The 19,918-nt window shown below is 46.2% G+C and overlaps 1 protein-coding gene across 1 annotated transcript in view; it reads right to left on the bottom strand.

Annotated features, from left to right (window-relative positions):
* Positions 1-242: 242 nt before the first annotated feature.
* KCNB1 (potassium voltage-gated channel subfamily B member 1) overlaps positions 243-19,918 on the bottom strand; it is a 112,150-nt gene continuing 92,474 nt past the window's right edge. Inside the window, exon 3 of the mRNA XM_088528592.1 lies at positions 243-3,009. Within this exon, the coding sequence (XP_088384718.1) occupies positions 979-3,009 (2,031 nt within the window). The 3' untranslated portion in view covers positions 243-978. The remainder of the gene's footprint in view (positions 3,010-19,918) is intronic.

The raw sequence follows: 19,918 nt of genomic DNA, 5'->3' as shown, positions 1-19,918 counted from the left end.
GACCGTCCCCGGCGCGAGCGCGTCGCTGCGCGCGGGTCGCGGCGGGTGGCAGGGCAGGGAGCCTCCCGCAGAGGACCAGAGCGCCCAATTCACCCGGGAGAGGACGGAGCTCTCCTTCCACCCCGCTCCCGCCGGCCCCGGGAAGCGGCTCCGGCTGCAATGCCTCCGGAGATTCCTGCTTCTGCATGGCTCATTCCCACCTTCCCAGCGTGGGCTGTGCATCCCTGCGGGCTGCGCACCGGCCCCAGGGTAGCTATTGGTTTTAGCAGAGGGTAAGTGCAAGTTTCACTACGTCCTAAGGGATGTTTGGAATTAGATACAAGTGGTGCAACTCACCCTGCTGATATTTCAAAAGAAAATGTCAGGTCCTACAGGATATTGTATTGTTAAATACACACAGAGCATTTTAATAATTGGTTTCTCTAGACCACTATTTGTTTTAAATGGTTTTCACTTGGATTTTCCAATAATGCAAGTGTTCCCTGTTACCTTTAGACACAATATCCATCAGAGAAAGCTGTAGATGGGGAACAGCTGCCCTGAAGCAGTGAGCACTGTGGTTTTGATAGCTTTATACCAACCCCAGCAATTTATTCCAGAGTTCAAATCTGGCTGCCTTGGCATCCTTTATGGAACTAACGCAAACTGGATGTTAATATTTCCAAAAGGAGCTCTAGCGTTCAAGGGGAATGGATGGATATTTGGTCACATTGGCTTCACTGGACAACATGAAAGGAGATCAATGTGTGATCATGATTTGCAATCCTTTTTTCTGACCGATGTTTGTAGCGCTCGAGTTGCGCAATGTCTTTAGAGTTGTTTCAGAAAAGGACATTTTCACAAACCCACACTGGACCACCCCTCAGGCTTAGAAACAGGTGGCTCGTTTCAGCCAAGTTCATGCCATGCAGAAGCTCTTTTTGTGTTGACTGTAAAGACATTCCTTTAAACTCTCCGTAAGTTCTTTTGGAGCATGTCTCAGATGCTTTGATCATGTGTGTTAGTATGTCCTCCGCCACCTGGTAATACGTGGACTTCTGGGGAAATGTGATTTTCTAGTCTAACAGTCTCCTGATTGCCCTGGGTTCTTCCAGTGATACCTTCCATAGAGTAAATGCAGTTTTGCCCTATCAGCTTAGGAGAGGTGGGTAAAGCAGCAGCTTCTAGATGGTTCTTCTCTGTTCTATAAACATTGTCCTTTTGCTTTAGATAACCACTGTTTGTAACATACTTGGGACTCACATTTCCTGGGGGGCATCCAGGAGGACTTGAATCGTAAAGGAGTTGACCTTCATCATCTGTGTCAGCATCTATATATTTATGTATACCAGCATCATGGAAGTTGAAAGCTACGGCTGCCTGCTTCTCTGGTGACTTTGGGGGTGTCCTAGCACTCGCGGTTGTGTAGATGGAGGTTTCTGGACTCATCAATGATCTGTCAGAGAGTAAGGAACTATCTGTGGCAGCAGCAGCAGCTCCTCTGCTCTTGAGAGGGTCTGGGTATATTCTCAGTACATTTGATGGTGTTACTAATGTGCTGGTGTCCTCTTCCATGAAGTTGACTTTCAGAGACCGTAGTTTTAAAGGGTTACTGGCCTTTGTGGAGCTTTTGGGACTTTCTATGAAAAAAGCAGAACGGTGGCTGCCTTCAGAGCTTGGGTTTAATTCCACAAATCTGGCACCACTCCCCTCTGGCCTGCTCTGCTCCTGAATCACATTGATGCCACCCTTGCAGGGAATGGTAGCAAGCGGGCTGTGAGAAAACCTCCCGGAGTCTGGGAACTCTGCAGCACAACTTATGAAGCTGTCGATACTTGACATGCTCCTCATGTCAATGATCCCGTCTGCACGAGTGGTCAGCAAGGGCACCATAGGGCCGGGAAGGGTCTCCATTTCTAGCTCTTCCTTTTGTTTTCCAGGCTGACTCGACTCTTTAGTATTAAGATTTGGCTGTGACTGAGTCTTTGCCATTTTGTTATACATGTCCTCTAGCTGTTGGACATTCAGGTGCTGGGGACTTGAAGAAGACCTGGCTTTTTCTGGAGATCCTTGTTCTTTAGTTTCAAAAGATTTACTAGAGCTAGTTTCAGAGAGTGTTCTCTTGGTCCATTTCCATTTGTTGGGAGATAAATGATTGTCCTGAACTTTATCCTTTTTGGCTGCACTTTCTCCATTCTTTTCGACCACAATGTCCATGAGTTCTATACTGCGAGCGAAAGCATCCTTCATGTTCATGGAGACGATACTGCCATTCCTTTTGGCTCTTTCAAGAGCTTCCCTGCGCTTAATGGCTTTCTCCTGCCTCTTCTGCTCTTTGTAGAACTCAGAGAAATTATTGACAATAATTGGGATTGGAAGAGCAATCACCAGCACACCAGCGATGCAGCACAGTCCTCCTACTATTTTACCTAGAAGTGTTTTGGGGTAGATGTCTCCATAGCCTACTGTTGTCATAGTGATTGTTGCCCACCAAAAAGAAGCTGGGATGCTCTTGAATTTCGTATCATCCTCATCTTTTTCTGCAAAAAACACTAAACTGGAAAAGATCATAATGCCCATGGCCAAAAACAAGATGAGTAAACCAAGCTCATTATAACTCCTCCTCAGGGTAAACCCCAAGGATTGTAAACCCGTTGAGTGGCGGGCAAGCTTTAGAATCCGGAGTATTCTCATAATCCGAAAGATTTGGACCACTCTTCGTACGTTTTGGAACTGAAGTACACTTTTGTTGGATTCTGTGAGGAAGATAGTGACATAATATGGTAAGATAGCTAGCAAATCAATAGCATTCAATGGGCCTTTGAAAAACTTCCATTTCTTAGGCGAGGATAGGAACCGCAAGAGGTATTCCATTGTAAACCATGCAATGCACACCGCTTCCACATGGGCGAGCTGAGGATTATCTGTGGTCTGCCCAAATTCATCCATGCCTTGTAGTTCAGGAAGTGTGTTAAGGGACAAGGCAATTGTAGATAGTACAATAAACATGATGGAAATGATTGCCAAAATCTGGAAAGGAAAGAGAAAACAGTGAGTTCATCTCATAGTATATTACGCTATCATTATCGTTAGCACATGGTTGTACTAAGCATTTCAAGGCTAGCTCTGCTCAGATAACGAATGCATCCTGAAGAGATTTAATTTTGAAACTGGTTTCAAATGTATTAGATGTAGAAAGGAGGTAAAGCATCGTCCGTGTTCATCTCTATGTATTCAGGAAGGCTGTGCCAAGCAGCTGGGATTCCAGGAGGGCTGGGAGACAGTTCACTGCACAGGAGCTTTCGATTAACTACTAATTAGGTGCCCAAAGTCTGTCTGGACAACAGGCCCTGAAATCTAAGCAAGCAGGAACGCAGTTGTGAATGCAAGACTCATACGCAGTGATGCCCTCCACTTAATGCATGGTTACATTTGTGATTACAGGTGCCTCTGGCTAATTATGGAGATAAGTATACTCCATATAAGTGCAAAAATAATGCACGTTTTGAATGACCAATCTCTAATTTGAAACCTGGTTGTCATGAAGGACATAAAAACTTTTCCAAGCTTTCCAAAATATTTTGAATTTTGAGCCACTGTGTGTGGGACTGCATAGCCATGGCAGCCCCTCACCACAACCAGGGGAAAGAGCAAATTTGTTCAAGCAAATCAAGTTGTACAGCCCTAAGATAGTCAAACAGGTCAGGTCCAACTACTGGAGAGCTCGGTCACTGTCAGAAACCTACTCTTGGGATAAAGTCAGCAACATACCTGTTGCATAGAGATTTTAATATTGACTAGATTCACTTCGCTGTTTCTTAAATACTTAAATACAATTTTTTTTTTCTCCTGAGGAAGAGGGCCTAGTGCTGACAGACAACTTAAGGAGCATCTTTTTTTTTCCCGGTGTATTCTTTCTCTAACTCATTAAGAGGGTAGAAATATACCTAGTTTCTTAGGCTACTGCCAAAGTACAGAAACAATTTCAAAATGCTCATATATGTGACTAATGCTTTTATGTATTTATGGCAGTGTAAGTTGGCTCCTTATGGTGGCTTTTCTTCTGCTTGAAAGAAAAACAATATAAAGTCGATAGAAACCTGTGTGTGTGATGGCTAAATGCACCATTAAGCAATTATGAAACTCATGACAACACTTTTGCATCGTGAGTTGCAGATCTGACTAGCTCTCTGTCTGCTTTCTTCCTTGTCTATATTACTAGATTTTAGATTTCTTCACTACGACATCTCTTAGCCAACCTCACCATGCCAGAACACAATTATCACCATCTGGGACACTACAGAAAGAAACTTGCATAACTTCTCTTCAGCCAAATCCAGCACGGACATCCTAACTATCAGGATATATATCTCCCTAAATGGAGGGTCACTAGACTGGAACAAGCTATGGAGGCCTTGCTGCTGTAGGAGAAATATCTGATCCTATACAATTTGGAAACCCCACAACCTTTGCTGGTAGAGCCTTGCCTCTTCTGCAAAGACTGAAGGGTAGAAGTGTTCAGCAAAGCTTGGAAGCTCTATTTGAATTGTATTAACATACAAAGCCTAAACTATGTTTTTTTTAAAAAAATAAGTATGTATGCCTTCAAAAAAATCAAAATTTCACTTTGATATTTTGATTTCAAAAAGTGTTTTAAAATCCACTTGCAGATAAAGAAAAAAAAAAACCAAATCAATTTATTAAAAACGTTATCCTTTCAACTCACTAAAAATGCACTACATAACTCTGATTCATTCATGACACTGCGGACCTAGCAATTTAATCTGAAGAATGAAACTTGTCTAGAAACAAAAATCAGCTTCATTAAACCATTTAAGCCTATTTGTGGCTTATGCACTTACATGACTGAACAAAGAGGTAAGAAATGAGGCAAAACTCACAGAGACATTTTGATCCAGAACCAAGTACTACTTTGCTTAGCAAAGGACCATAAAAAGGACCAGGGAGGTGCATGTGCCTGACAAGGGGAGGAAGCCAGAGCAGTGGAGCTTTGAGCTTGCTGAAACGACACTTTCTCAGCTGAATCAGCTAGAGGAGCTGCAGGAAAACCTGGGATTCCTACAAAAAAGATAGGAAAAAGCCTAGGAAGAGGCAAAAAGGGAAGCAGGGAAGAATGTATGAACTCCAGTTTCAAACTCATGGGAATAAAATGGAAGATAAGTGTCTTGTGCTGAAGCCAAGCAAAATTTAGATGCAGACTAGTTGATGTTTATTTTTTAAAGTAATTCTCTTGAGACCAAACAAATACCACTGACAAACAGGGAACTGGATTAACTTTCTTAGAAGACCCTTTTTGCTGTGATTTTTTTACTACCCAAGATTTCTGAAGGTTTGAGATGTTTTCAGTGGTAATTTTCCAATTGCTTTCTGGGTTTTATCGCTTCCTACTATACACTGAAGGGCTTACTTGTAGACTTAGATGTACCTAGTGTGTTTCATCTCCCTTACTTTCAATGTAAATATTAACACTACATCTTTATTCAGTGGATGGCATCCAGCAGCAGTAATTGGTGTCAAACCTTCTGTTTCCTTTGATATACTTTTCTGCTTTGAAGATCAAGGCAATGCCAGGTGAACATAAATTTGAGAACTAGGAGATCTGAGGGTGAAATTATTTTTTAGTTTAGCAGATTTGGCCATGGAGCTGAGCAATAAACAACAAGAGACATTTATCATTTCTCCTGCAAGTGGCAGCAAGATGTCACCTGTGCTCCTAAGATACAGGTTTCCCCCTTTTTGATCCACTGCAATCATTTATCTTGAGGAAGCTCATCAATCTATGACAAACTTCTAAATGTGGGGTGATGGTTTTCAGGTAGTTGAAACACTTTAGAGATGGAAAGTGTAAAAAACAAGAAGGTGAAGCATCTCCAGAGGGGCCATAAAGGACTTTCCTCCTTCTCATGCCTTGTCCTGGTCGCATCCATCACCCCCTAAAAAACGCCAAGCTGCAAATTCCATCTTCAGTTGCTAACCACCATTAGTAGAGAATTCAGTGGCACGGGGCTGTATAATCTGATAGGATGTCAGGTTATGGAAACCACTACCTAATCGGGTTTCCCATCACAGCCACATTGAGTCTCTACCTTGGCAGCATTCGTGTTTTCAGCGCACAGTTTAAAACCTGATGAAGTGCTAAGATGGCAAAGGGTCTGAGTCGGCCATCTGCCACGGTGGACTTGGTGTCCAGAGGCAGGAGGGAAGGTAGGGCAAATTTGGGAATTGCTGTCAATGATGGAATACAGGAAGCTGGAGGAAAGGCGTAGACACCACCAAGAATGCCTGGAGATGTCTGTGCTGCAGACAGTCTTTGCAAATAATTCCCAACGTTCTCTCATTTCTTTCCAAGCTTGACCCAGGCCACATCAACAGCAAAGGCAGGAAAGGAACCCATGTTCTTCCAACAGCACATGCCTGAGGGCTAATCCATTCCGTTCCTGCACTGGGGCCATCATAGCTCATTAGAGGAGACTGACAGGCCAGGTCTTGCTGGACAGGTGTCACCACATCACAGACAGCCTGAACAGCTCATAAAGCTGATAAGCCTTAAGACTAATCTTTCCCTGCATGATATTCAGACCGTTTCCTCCAAGAGATTGCAGGAATGAAGCTGTATAGCTCCCTGTTCTTTGTTTCCGTGCCTGCTCTTAAATTTTACCTGTATCACCACACCATAGATTGTGTAATTCCTTATTGAGTTCTTTGCTAAACGACTTGCAGGACCCATTGAATGGGCTCCTAATGATAGCACTGGCTTGTAGTGCATGTCTCAGTATGTATAGGCAGGGTTCCAGAAAAAAACTTCTCCACTGAACTGACTGTTTTGCAAAGATTTTTTATGGAGTAAATCTCTGGGTTTCTGCTATGATTCCTTTGTGAAAGCTAAATAACCCAAGGGTAGGCAGGGCAAGGCTTTGAATGAATTTTAAGCAGTTGCCTCAAAGTGATTAGTATGATTGCACATATGGGCTGGTTATTACACATGCAAATGAGACAAGCAAGCTGATTGCATCAGTAAGCGTACTCAGTTTGTGTGCAACTGCTACTCCCCAAAGTAGAATGGACAAACCAGGTTTGCAAGAAACCAACCTTCCTCCCTGTCAATGCTAGACAGGCAACACCTGGCACACATCTCTGTGTACAGAGCCTGATCCTGCAGCTGGGTGAGAGTGGCCCTAGGAATTTAGCACATGGTCCTTCGGGTTGGTAAGTTCCATGCTTGTCCTTAGAGGAAAGAGTCCTGCCACAGAGATGACAGTTTCCTCAGGAATTTCCTGTCTTTCTTGAGCTTGTGGTGGCAGAAGTTTGTGGGCAGCAAAATCAGGCATGCCACCTTCTAGACCGAACAGATCTGGGTAAGTTTCAGGCATCAGAGACTAACCCAACCTTTGGGTTGAGTAGCATTTATTGCTTTACTGTGCCTTGTTTGTATTACTAGAGACTAAGGCCAAAGCATAAGACTTGAAATTTTCAAAGCCATTAAAATTGATGAGAATTTGCTGTCCAAATCCCATAGATGGCTCTAAAATCTCAGGGTAAGCATCTGAGATCTTTCTGCTCATGGCAACATGCCCTATACTTTTTCTGTAATCATACTCAGCAATGAAGCTGAGGTAGCAAGGAGAAGGGGTGGTATGTGGGAGAGAGTAGGATGGTGTTTGAATATAGATCCAATATTCTTGGAAATACGATGAGGAAATTGTTATGTAATCAAGAAGTTCAATAATGGTTTGTCTAATGCATTTTTTTAGCTCCATCAAGGCCTGCAGAATAAACTTGGCATCAGGGCCAGGTTTCATTCATATGCTCCATTTACTAAGGATTTCTCCTGCAATCCTGCTATTTCCCCAAGCAAGCAATATACTTCAAGTCAGATTGCCCAGTTCCATCCTGCTGCATCTATGCCAAACTCTGTCTCTCCAAGCTCTGGGAAATACAGAACACAGTGTATGTAAAGTGATATCCCACATGCTCCGCAGTGGGGAAACAGGAGGAGAGTTTCCCCCGCCTCCTGTGCTTCAGTTCTGCACAGGGATAATGTCTCATGCTCATGACAGCTACACATGTCTGTAGTGTTGATTGGCAAACACTTGTTTTAGGAAATCTCTTTTCACTAGAAAATGCTTACATATTTATAAACTGAAAACATTCATAGAAAATGGTCATTTCTGGTGAATGTCATATTTCTGACCATTGGCCTTGCAGAATGCTTTCTTAGAAGAGATTGAGATCATAAGGGGATGCAGCCCTTGCTTCTTGGATGAAGACAAGGCCAAACTTGCAGATGGGGGTGCCAAGGGAACCAAGAGAACTTTGCTTTGCTTTTTAACCATGGCAGAATATTAAGATAAATTAAGCAACTGTGAATCCTTAACCAAATCTTTAAGTCCTGCTGATTTCTGTGAAATAAACCCCCCTGATTAAGAGCTCTCCTGATGTGCCACTTGGCACAGCATGCCCATGCACAGCCTCAGCAGGGCCCTTGGGACCTGCCTTCTGCAGGGGCAGGTGCCACCACATGGGCAGCTTGCTCAGCCCTATAGCACAAGGGCCAGCACCTGCAGTCTGCACCAGCTCAAACCCTTTTACTCATCCGTAAGCACTGCAGAGTATAAAACCCTTAAAAGGAAAGCCAAGAGATAACCATTTATATTCTCCCTTGGAAATGTCCAAGCTCTTAATTTTGCCATTGTCTGGCAGAGCCCAGGTTGAATATTAATTGATTTCAATTACAGCTGTAAGTAATTTATCTGTTGAAGAGCAAGTCGCTCTTTGGTTTAAAGGAGAGTACAAGGATGTTGATGATTTTATGTCAATGACTTCTTTACCTTAAGGCATCCCAGAGAGCTGCTGTCACTACTGCTGCTGACTCAAAGTAGCCAGAAAAGTAGCCTTCAAGCATGTTTGTCTGCAAATTCCTTAATGCTGCTAAAAACATGTTTAGATGTCAGAGTTATCAAGTCCTCTAAATTCTAAATGATGTCAGTCTTCCTTGGGTGTAAAGCTCAGATGCAAATGATATGCAGAGGAAGAAGGAAATGATAGATGAATGAAAATACTGAAAAGACAGATTTCAAAGGCACATGCTGTCAATAGATATCAATACAGTGGTAGTGCTCAGGAAAGGATGAGACAGAAGCATCTGTCCTGTTTCTGCTACTTTAGCGTGGGGAAAATTTAAAAAACAAACACATGGTACATGGAAGCTGAATTTTCCCTTTTTCCCCCCGCCTTGATTTGCCTTCTGTCCAGGAAGACACTGTTTGGTAAAACATCTTTTATGCCAGAAGTAATCAGCATATATAACTGTGGTGGCTAAATTGAAGTTAGAGCTGGTTCCTCCATGTCCTGCACAGATGAGTTTTGAAAATGTCTAAGGAAGGATGTTCCCCAAGCAGAAATGGGAGGATTTCATAACCTATTCTTTCCCTGAAAGACATCTAAAAGGACTATCACCAGAAAAAAAACCCCAAGGACAACACTGAGAAAATCTTATCTGTTCTTAAACACTCAGTGGTCACTGCAGGAAATCAAATCTCATGACTTTCTGCAGGCACTTTTAATTAGTTAAATAGTATTTTTTTTTCCTGATCCCTTGTATTATTAAGACTTTTCGTATGCACTTCATTTCCTGCTTTGCTCTTTCTGCCTTAGTTTTCCTCATTCCTCACCTGTCCAGGTTACCATTTTTTGCCCACATTCTCCCTCTGTGGTCCTGCCAGGATCTACCATATGAGGGTGCTAGACCCCAAAATCTGATTCTAACTAAAACACAGCAAATCAACAAAACCCATCAGATTGTAGCCTTCAAAGCAAGTAGGGGCAGATGGTGGATGTGAGGCCCCTTCTAGCCTAAATTATTCAGTGGCTCCGAGAGCAGAAGTGCTCTAGGATATCTGCTCTGGTAAGCGAGATACTAAAAGATGGCTTTACCTGCCAATACAGATAAAATACAAGAAGAAAACAGCAGAGGAGCCACTGGAGTTACATGTTGGTGACAAGTTGGTGTCGCTTGCAGCTATCCCAGCATTGTAGCAGCCTTTTCCCCCCTCCTCTTTTTTTTTTCCCCTCCTTTTTCCTGGCACTGTGGCAAACCATTAGCTGTGACCAATGTCCGATTTCAGGCCACCTCCCCAGACAAAAATCAGTGCAGGTTGGGGCTGACCTTCCAGGTAGAGCTGCTTTCCCTGCTCTCTACACAGTAGCCCACAAGTTTGAGTTCAGGCATCCTGATAAAAAAAGTAAAATAATCAACCTTTGGCAAGGCCAGCTCCTGGGAAGACTGCCCTTCTCAGGGCTTTTCTGATATGACACCACACCAGAGAAAGACAGAGCTCCTGTCCTGAGCCTGCTCAGCCTCACATGTTACTTACAGGGGATGCAGAGTTTAAAGCCTTGGTATTGTGTGGAGCAGTTGTAGGAGACTTTTTTCTATGGTCAAATCCAGTCAGCAATGTGCCAGGGTAGCTTGAAATCAACTAAATGTAATTAGCTTGATTGCCAAACCAGTCTTCTTCCCATGAATATGCATGAGAAGAACTGATATTGTTTCTTTTCAAATTTGAGGCGCATTAGTTCTTTGAATTACAGCGTGGAAGTTTTGGAGGAGTAGCCAGATCCACTGGCACTCTTTTTTTTTTCCCAAAGGTGCTATGAGTTTTTCTGCAGAGAGGTAGAAGTAGCCACCAACACCCTACTTGTGTACCCCTTGGCAAAGAAATTAAAGCAGCACTCAAGTAATGTTTTATCTGCAAAAATTATGACCTGCTTAGCATTTTCCACCCCCTCACCCCAAGATGAGCTAGGAGAAACGGCAAATCTAGTTAACCAACATCAATCACATACATAAATACATACGGAATCCTGGCAGGAAGAGAAAAATGCCATAGGTTCACAAGAAAAGGCAACACCCTGTGCTTATTTAATAAACTGGGCACTAGCCCTGGCTGCTTTTAGCCAGCAGCTAAAAAGCTCCTAGCCGCTATTCCTTGCATGTAGCTTGCAAAAAGCTGACTTTTTTTTTTAAAAAAAGAAAAAACAGGGAAAACGAGAGAGAGACATGCAAATGCAAAGGCCTATAGGTAACTAGAACCATGGGGGAGAAACCTCCAACTTCTCATCCTCTTCTTGACCCTGGCTTCCACTCATGAAGCCTCTTGTTCTCCTGAGAGCGTCTGCTCCGCGATGCTGACACGTGTCCGTGTGCTGGGCAGGCAGGGCTTGTACCAGGCACAGAGACTTCGATCCCGTTCCTGGATAGGCTTCCATGCACAAGGGTCCTTTCCTCCCAAGGTTGGACTCCCCACGCGTTCTTCTAGCTATGGTAAATCACAAAGCCTTTGTGGGGACATCAGTACAAAGCAAAAAGGGTTTTAATCTCAAACACAGATGGCTCTTCTCTTTATAAGCACTAAACGCTGGATTATACAGCACATATTTAATAACAATGAATAACTGCACACAAACAAAAAAAAACAGGCAAAAAACTAATCCTTGGCAATTAATTATTCACCTTAGTATGAGGTCTTAACAAGAAGGAAATAGAAATAGCAGATACAGAGTATGTTTGAAAATAATACAAAAAACCCTGTGTCAGTATTTCAGTTAGACAGTTTGGTCTCAGTTCAGTAAAACAACTTTGTTGCACTTGAGCTAAAAATACACAAGATGAAACTGAAGTCCATGAAATGCATGCTTACTGTTTGTGAAACTCTTTACTGAGCTCTGAAAAGCCTCAAATTACTTTAAGCATCAACTAGCAACCTGGAAGCACTCATTATTCCTGGAAAAAGACATCTCCTGTGCTGGATAACCCCTGGCTTTCTGATCATTTCAAAATCTTTTTTGATGACCTTCCCTTTATCACTACATCCCATCCCATCCTAGCAGGTAAAGTATTTTATGTATATATATATACACATTTACGCAAAGAACTTACTTTTCCTTTACCACCTTCTGCAATATTTAGGAAACCAGAGAAGAAGGGGACTGAGCAAAAAGGACAAGAGGTAGCACAGGTGAGTTTTTATGTTTTCCCTAGGTCTTTACAGCTGTTCTGTTGAATTTGTGCCCTTCATCCTGATAAAAGCCACCTGGCACCATTGGAAGCATACAGGTGTCCTGACTTTTAGGGAATGCACAGAGGAAAGGGGCAAGGGAGGAGGAAGCAGATTTTGCCATAAATGGCAGATGAAGGGTGCCTGGGGGTGCATCATTTTGCAATGCATGTGCAGAACAGCGAAGATCAACCTCTGTGATTAAGGGGGAAATGATACACTTAGCCAGGCTTTGGAGAATTTATTTTGCCTTTTTTTGTTTGTGTTTTCCAAGTTAATACTGGATGATACCACACTGTATACTGCAGTGGAATTAGGCAGGAATTACTCATGTTACAAATGTACTTGAAAAGCTGAGCCTCCTTGAGCTCTTAAATTTGAGCTGATTTGACTGTCTCACTATCATAGCAGCAGATTTTGGAATTGCCAAGTTGAACCTTACTTGAACTTGCTGGCTACGTTAACACTGTTTTTCCATCTCCTCCCGACCTCCATCTATGAATAATAAAACCCAATCTCACTTTTTTTTCTTTTTTTTTTTTTTAATACTATTAAGGCCTCCTAGTAACTGCTCGCTAAACAAACACAGGCTAACATGGCATGTTGGGGGAGAAGCAAACTGAAGAGCCTGATTTTTCTTTGCCAAAGCGAAGACTTGTCATTTGAGGGACACGTGCAGTTTTGATGTCCTGGGAAACTTGGCATTTTCTGTTCAGCATGTGGTTCCTTTATCTCAACATCAGCTAGACTGCAAGCATGACAGCTCTGGGGTTTGCAAAACACATACCAAGTGTCAGCTGGGGCCAGACCACGAGGTTGTTCTTTTTTTTTTTTTGCCCTGTTCTCCTGAAATTTCATTACAGTTCAACTGAACAGTCCTCATCTTGGCCCACTGCTCTCTTGAATGTTTTCGCTGCAGAGCAAGGCTCTGGCGGATTGACTCAGCTCCCAAGCCGCTCCAGCAAAGCAGCTCTAATGCTGTCTGTATCCGCTGATTTTGAGTGAAAGCTCTGCTTGGCCAGCAAAAAATAACCGTTCCCTGGAGCGGCGCGGAGGCCGCAGCGTGTGTCCCTGTGCTGCGAGTGTCCCGGCAGGCGCCAGCCCCTTCCTCTCCGTGGTGGCTCCCTCCGGGAGCCGGTGCCATCGCACAAGGTCGGACACGAGCCGCCCCGTGTGCCCGTTTGGCCACCGGATAAAGCTCTGGCTACAATCAGGTTGCATTATCCCTAACGAGCCCTGGCAGATGCTCCAGCACCCTGCTCCTCCGGCAAGGCAAGCTGGGCAGATCCCACCTTTCAGAGCGCTGCGCTTAACTCTTTCCACCTTCATCGCTTGCTGACGGCACGTGGCAGAAAAGAGCCCAAATACTGCTAAAAATGTGGGTAGTTTTGTTACCAGAACACAGAGTCTCTGTCCATGTTACGCAGTGCAGCACAAAGTGCTGAGAAGCCATAACAGGGGGAGATCTGAAGATCAAAATGAAGTGATGGTCTTTTAAAAGTATATAAGCTCCAGCATGTCGCATTGACAAAACGTTTGAAAATCACCTGCTGTCTGAGTGTGAGCTACTGGGAGCTGCTCTGGTAAGAAGCTACTTCTATGAGAACTCAGCATGTTTGGAAATGATTGACAGAAGCTGCACAGCATAGGGAGAAAATCACTGCAAACTCGAAAAGAAAAAGCAGTTTACATTAGGAGTGGGTTAAACAGGGACAAAATATTAGGAAAAAAGAACCCCTCCATTTTTCAGATAAATAAATTTATAGGAACAACCAATGGATCTTGGAATATCCTTTTACTGCTTGAAATCTAGCACAGAATAGATGCAAATGAAAGACCCAAGCACCTTCAGGCTCTGCATGCATTACGTGAGCTGGGGCAATTCCCAGGGCAGTCCTAAATGGACAATCTCATGAGAAAAACTAACACTGGCTTCCTGATTTCCTTTATTTCCTAGGGAGGAGAAAGCATCCTCACAGGAGTTGTACTGGAACTGACTATCCCAGCCAACCTGCTGCAGGTCGGGTCAGAGCATCTGCTCCTGCCTCCTCAGAGTGTGTCTGCCCCATGCACAGCCCCAGGAAAGAGACAGGGAGGAAGAAGGGGGTGCTTATATATGCAATAATTCTGCTTTATGGAGCTGCCCTTCCTGCTGCCTCCCTGAATGGGCTTTTTTCTTTTTTTCTCTTACTCTCTTCCTTCTCTCTCAATTGATTGCTCTCTGCCACAGGGTATATTAACTTCAAAGCCCCATTTTCTGGTTCCTGAACTGCTCACCTTCCCCGGGCTCACTGCAGCTCCCAGAGGTCACCTCTGAGTCCCAGCATGATTCAGGCATTTCATCCTGACCTCAGCCACCTCCTATGCCCACCCCATCACGCAGAGACCCCCTTCGAACCGCGCAGATCATTTTGGACACATGCATTTTAAAAACCCAGTAACAGGAGGTGATTTGATTATTTCAGTGTTAGGTAGAAACAAAGCGGAACAAAAGTTCCACCCCACAAAGTGGGGTTTCAAAAACCCCAATTTGGTGAGGGGCATTCGTGTCCCTGCGCTAGGCTCAGCTTGCTGCTCTCTGGCATTCCAGGACCAGCAGCTCTGCTCTGCTCCCCGCTTTTGCTACAGGTTAATCTGAAGACTGCAAGCTGCAGCGTATAATTCATGTGAAAACTGCAGACTACTCATGATCCGGGTGTCTCGGAAGGGTTTCCACCTGGATGCGAAATTCCCAAGCTGTAACTTGTCACGTTGGTGGGCAGCAAGGGGCAGCAGCACCGTGGTGCGTGCCGGGCTCTGCGCTGTGCTCTTCACACTGCTCTGCGTGCTGTCCTTTGCTGGGCAACCATGAGGAACAGGTTCGCTGGTAAAAATGCCATGCCGAAAACAATTATTTTTTTAATGTAACGCCTTTGGTATTGCTTCCTGCGCTGTTCCATAAAGTCACCTTCCTCTCAGAAGAGTTTTGCTGACAAGACCTAGTGAGATTCACAGCTTTAAGGTTAAGTTTTCTACTAGCTTCTGGGCAAATTCAGCTTTATTCTATTCTTGGGTCCATGGACCAGTATGTGGACTATGGACTGGCTTAGGAAACGGTTACTTAAAGCACAAGGACAGCAAGGAGTGGACACATCCTGGAGCTGGTCCGTGGTCGCCCCACGGCTGTTCTGCAAGCCAAAGGGTGTTCGGATGAGCTTATAAAAAGTTACACGTTCAGCTTCAACCAGGGATACTTATCCCTTTTCTCTTTGATTCAGCTTTCAATTCTGCTAAAAAGGGGACGTGAGGGAGGACCTGGGCACGGGCAGGATACGTCCTGCGGGTGGTCGGCCTGACCTTGGCCTCCCTGGCTGCCACGGAGACACCGAAAGGATGGGGAACACCGGGACAGCGTCTCCACAACAGCAAGGAAGGGAGGCAGCACCGCACGGCAGCGGGATTCCTGGCGGGAGCAGCAGGGACAGGTCTGTTGGGACAGGGCTGAGGTCCCCACAGGAGGATGGCTCCATCCCTTACCTCTGAAGGGAACAAGCTGGTCACGCCGGAGTTGCCACCCTGCAGCTCTGCTCCGTTACAGACGTGTGGCCAGGTTTGCTGGTTATCTCATTTCCTCTAACGCTTTGTACACTCTCAGGCAGCATAAATAAGGTTTTGTCCTGAGCGACTCCTTTCTGTGTCATTGCAGAAGCGCCTGCAGGAAATTACTGAGGGGAGCCTCAGCCCAGGCTTGTGCTGATCCTATCTCAGGCCTCACGGAAAACCTCGGGAAGATAGAGAGTCTGGAAGGAGAGGGAATGGAAAAGCAGCTGCCCCGGCGCCAGGGCAGGGATCACCAGGGTGAGCTCAAGACATGGAGTGGGAACTAAAGCAGGGAGAGCCCCGTCTTGCTCGGGAGGTGTGAGCAGGAATGGTCAGCATGAGGTGATGTGCTGAGGAAATGTTGATTTCTCCAGACTTATTCTCACTTACAGACATTTTTGGGAAGCTTTTGAAATTCTTCCCTTTTCAGTTCTCCTCCCCCCGCCAACACACAAAGCCCTGATAAATGTAATTAAAGTTTAAAATAAAAAATCTGATAGAACCATGAAAATAAGGAAAAATGGGTTTGTTCCACATCTTCTACAGCAGCTTCCCTGGATTTCGCAATGTTTGTGTGTTGGGTTCTTGCTCATCTGCCATTTATCTCTGTGCACAGTGATGTGCCTGGAGAGGAGCCGCAACCAGGGAGGCTCCTGGTAGAAATTCCTCCCTTTGGAAGGGCCCTGCTCCCCCCAGTGCTTTGCTGCCACCCTATTTACAATATCCACTATGCTTTCCATGAACCTGTGACACGACAAGGCACAGCTCCTATTTATTTGAAGTGCCAAATCCAGTCCCTCCTTCACCCTTAGCTTTTGCTCCAAAACCCAGTGAAAGCACCGAGCTTCCAAAGGCTCCCGTTCCCATCGGGAGGGAGCAGATGATGGAGAGACGAGGGGCAGGACGGAGGCCGCAAGCTCCCGCTCTGCGATGCCTCCCTGCGCTGCGGGGAGGTCTGAGCGCTGACAGTTTACCTCTCCAGTCCCTAAAACAAAACAGCTCTCGAAAATTGCTAAAATATTACTAACACAAACAGCAGCAAAGCAGCAGGATCGCTTTGTCAAAGTGACAGCGAAGGCTTCTTTTCCCCAGGCTGCTGCAGCGCGGTCCAAGGCCACAACTGCTCCAGGAGGGGTTTGGATCCCTCCTGCCACGACGAATATGCTGCTGTTGCCACCTGAGCAGAGCTTGATTAAACCCACCGTTTTCATATGTTATTAGATGCAATGGATCTCTTAATCTGCCTTTCCCAAATCCTCCTTCTCTCTCTGCACCAAGCCACGATTCCCACTAAATCGTGCTCCTGGCAAGGGACACAGTCCTAGGAAAGGCAAGGGGGTAGGGGGTGCCTTTTGTAGAGTTTCCCCAGCGCTCCCAAGACATTTCCTGCTGTTGGGGTGCTCAGAGGAGCTCAGACTCGACTTTGTAACCCCCAGGGTCACTATTCACAGAAAACATCCTCCACAGCCAATGCACGAAGACGGGAAAAAGCGGGAGAAATGGGAAATTACGAGGCAAAGGCAGAGTCACTCAAAGAGAAAGGTGCTGTTGTTTAAAGGGATCTATCGACCAAAAGTAACATCTGCCAGCTCTGTGTGCTTGCACAGTGGCGTCTGCAGCCGGCTCAAACCTGGGCACTGGCCGATGCTATTTGGGGGATGAAAGCCAGACGCTCGCCGTCACCACCGCAGTGTTCTTGGCTTTGCTGCCGTTTCGTTGTTTTGTTATTCTGAAGAAAAGCAGTCTGTCAGAGCGCTCTTTTCCTGGCAAGTGAGTAGCTGCACGCGCAGCCGGTGAGCGGGCTCCGGGGACACAGCGGCTCCGACGCGGTGCTGCCCGCTCCGGGCAGCTGGGATGGTGCAGGGATTTCCCTCCCTACAGAGCTCAGCTCTAGGGGTGCTCAGGATACATCCCTGCAACCCCCTATCCAGCCAGACTGCAGCAAAACTCAAGGAATATATGGGCACACACACGGAAACACCATCTCCCACCATTCGCCCCAAAGACTTGGCGGAAAATTAGGGTTAAGAGCGGCAGAAAGCCTAGAGCTCAGTGGGGAGCGGAGCTGGAAGATGTAGCGCTATGTCCAGATTGCTTCTGGGATGCAGCACGTGGTGCAGCACTGGGCCTCTTGGCCTCCAGAGCCACTTTAGAGGCACAAAACTCCCCAGACCTCCCCAGAGGGGTCTTACCCCAAGCCCAGGTGTAGGCAGGAGCACGTCCCGCTGTGTCAGTCATCATGGGGCCCTCCTGCCACTGCAGACCGGGCTAAAAACCGGGCTGGCTTGAGCAAGATGCTCATAGTGTCACCTGGCATCAACCTGCTGGGGAGGCAGCCCCATGCCCTCCCTCTCCATCACTTGCTTTTGAGGGTTTATTAGTTGCCTGCGGTTATATTAAAGACACTGGTATTACAGGCTCTTGCTGCCGAGCGCTGCGTAATTGCCCCCCGAGCCCTCCCACCCGCCAGGTACCCACATAATTTACAAGGCAGGTTTTGACGTCTGTCTTTAAAAGTGTGACCTCAGGATGAGAGAGCATTTGTCGAGGACACCAATCTGTAATTTGAAAAGGTTTAAACATATTTTTAAGCAACTCTGTGAAATAACATGCTGCCAAGCAGGAGCTTTGGCTTAAATTATACCCCCACGAAAATCACAGTGTGCAACGACGGCTGCTGGAGCTCGACAGGGCCTCAATTACGGAAGCCCCGGCGGGCAGCGCGGCCGTGGCGCGATGAGGCCCCGCAAACCCGTGCTTTGGGATCCCTGGATAACCCCACATGCCGTGTGCGCTCCCCTCTGGATGCAGCAGACATCCAGGCTGATGCTCTGGAAAACAAACACTGAAACTTGCTTCTTAACACAGCTGGGAGCCTCGAACCACAGGGCCTCACTGCTAGCGGACGAGTGCGTGATTTAATCCCGGAGATGTGAGCGAGGAGCTCGCTGGACAGAAAAAACGCTGGGTGGACAGTAAGACTGATGAGGTAATGTGTAAAACCCAGCGCTTTCTAGCAGAGAGGACGTGGCAGAGCTGACATGTATATTGAAAGGGACATAAAAGTGTAGACAAAACAAGGGCCGTGCTTGGCCGTGGCCTGCCTTACGCAGTGGAAACATTTTTTCCTCTGAAGGCGAGAGGCGCAGAAAGCTCCATGATTGGTATCGGAGCCGCGGCATCTGCCTGCGAGATGCAAGCCCTATTTTTTTCTCCACTTTGGGGCAATGGAGAAAAATAAATGCATTAATATAAGCTGATTTGTTAGGAGCTATGCCCAAGGGGTGGCTGTTTGGCGAAGGTCTCTGGCGGTTGTACCACGAATGGAGCTGTAGGTCGCCCAAGCGGGAGGAGGTGACAGGGGACCCGATGGCTTCGGCCACCGTAGCCTGGGCAGAGTTCACAGAGCTCAGTGCCCTGACACAGCTTAGCCGGGCCTGGAAAACCAATAATTTAGTTATTAATGTCATTTTGCGCTGAGATAGTGCACGGAATCAATGTATCCTGCTAAATCTGCCCGTTCCAAACCGTGGACACAAGGTGTATTAAGGGGATTTGGGGAGATTAAAGTGCTGTTCCTGGGCGCCCGCATGTGTGTGGGGAAGCTCTGACTGTTTTATCTGTGCACAGCCGCTACCGGGCTGGGAAAGCAAAAGATAAGGAAAGCTGCTGGGATGGGGATGGGTATTCCTGGACTCAGTGTGGGCAGCATTGCCTGATGGCAAGTGAGCGCAGCCGGCGGAGCCTGGGGTGGTTTTGTGCTTGCTGTGCACCACGGGCACCTCCGAGCGCCCGCGGGAGCACCCGGAGCCGCGTGAGCCGGGGGGGCCCGTCCGCGGGGGCTGACCCGGCCGGCGGGAGCTGCATTTCAGGTCTGGGATTAGTGTTGGGGAAACGCTTAGAAAGAAATGCCGCTCTGCAGGGGGGAAGACTGCAGCGGTAAATCCCCGTGCACTTGGTGCTGTGAAATGTGTGTTATTTCCAAGCATTTACCTGGCAAAGACATGTAAAAGGTGAGTGCCTTTCCCCCAGCACTCATAGCGTGCGTAACAGCGGCTCTATAAAAGGCATCCTCGGAAAAGATTTTCCTAGTGGCTAAAGGCCCATTACGAGGACTTCCTGGCTTACTCGGCTGCATATAGCAACCGTAAGCCTATTATGCTTATCCTAAACTGTCCTCCACCCAACAGGAAAATGAACTTTACAGACCACTAGAAGCTTAATTAAGCCTTCAAGCCTGCTGCAAAAAGCGCCGTTCTGCCTCTTCACAACGGCACAGCCAC

The sequence above is a fragment of the Tinamus guttatus genome, unplaced genomic scaffold (genome assembly GCF_059628265.1).
Source record: "Tinamus guttatus ecotype Peru unplaced genomic scaffold, ASM5962826v1 Tinamus_guttatus_pri_ptg000027l, whole genome shotgun sequence".
NCBI lineage: Eukaryota > Metazoa > Chordata > Aves > Tinamiformes > Tinamidae > Tinamus > Tinamus guttatus.
Note: the sequence above shows the minus strand (reverse complement) of the source record. Positions and strands in the feature narration are given on the sequence as shown.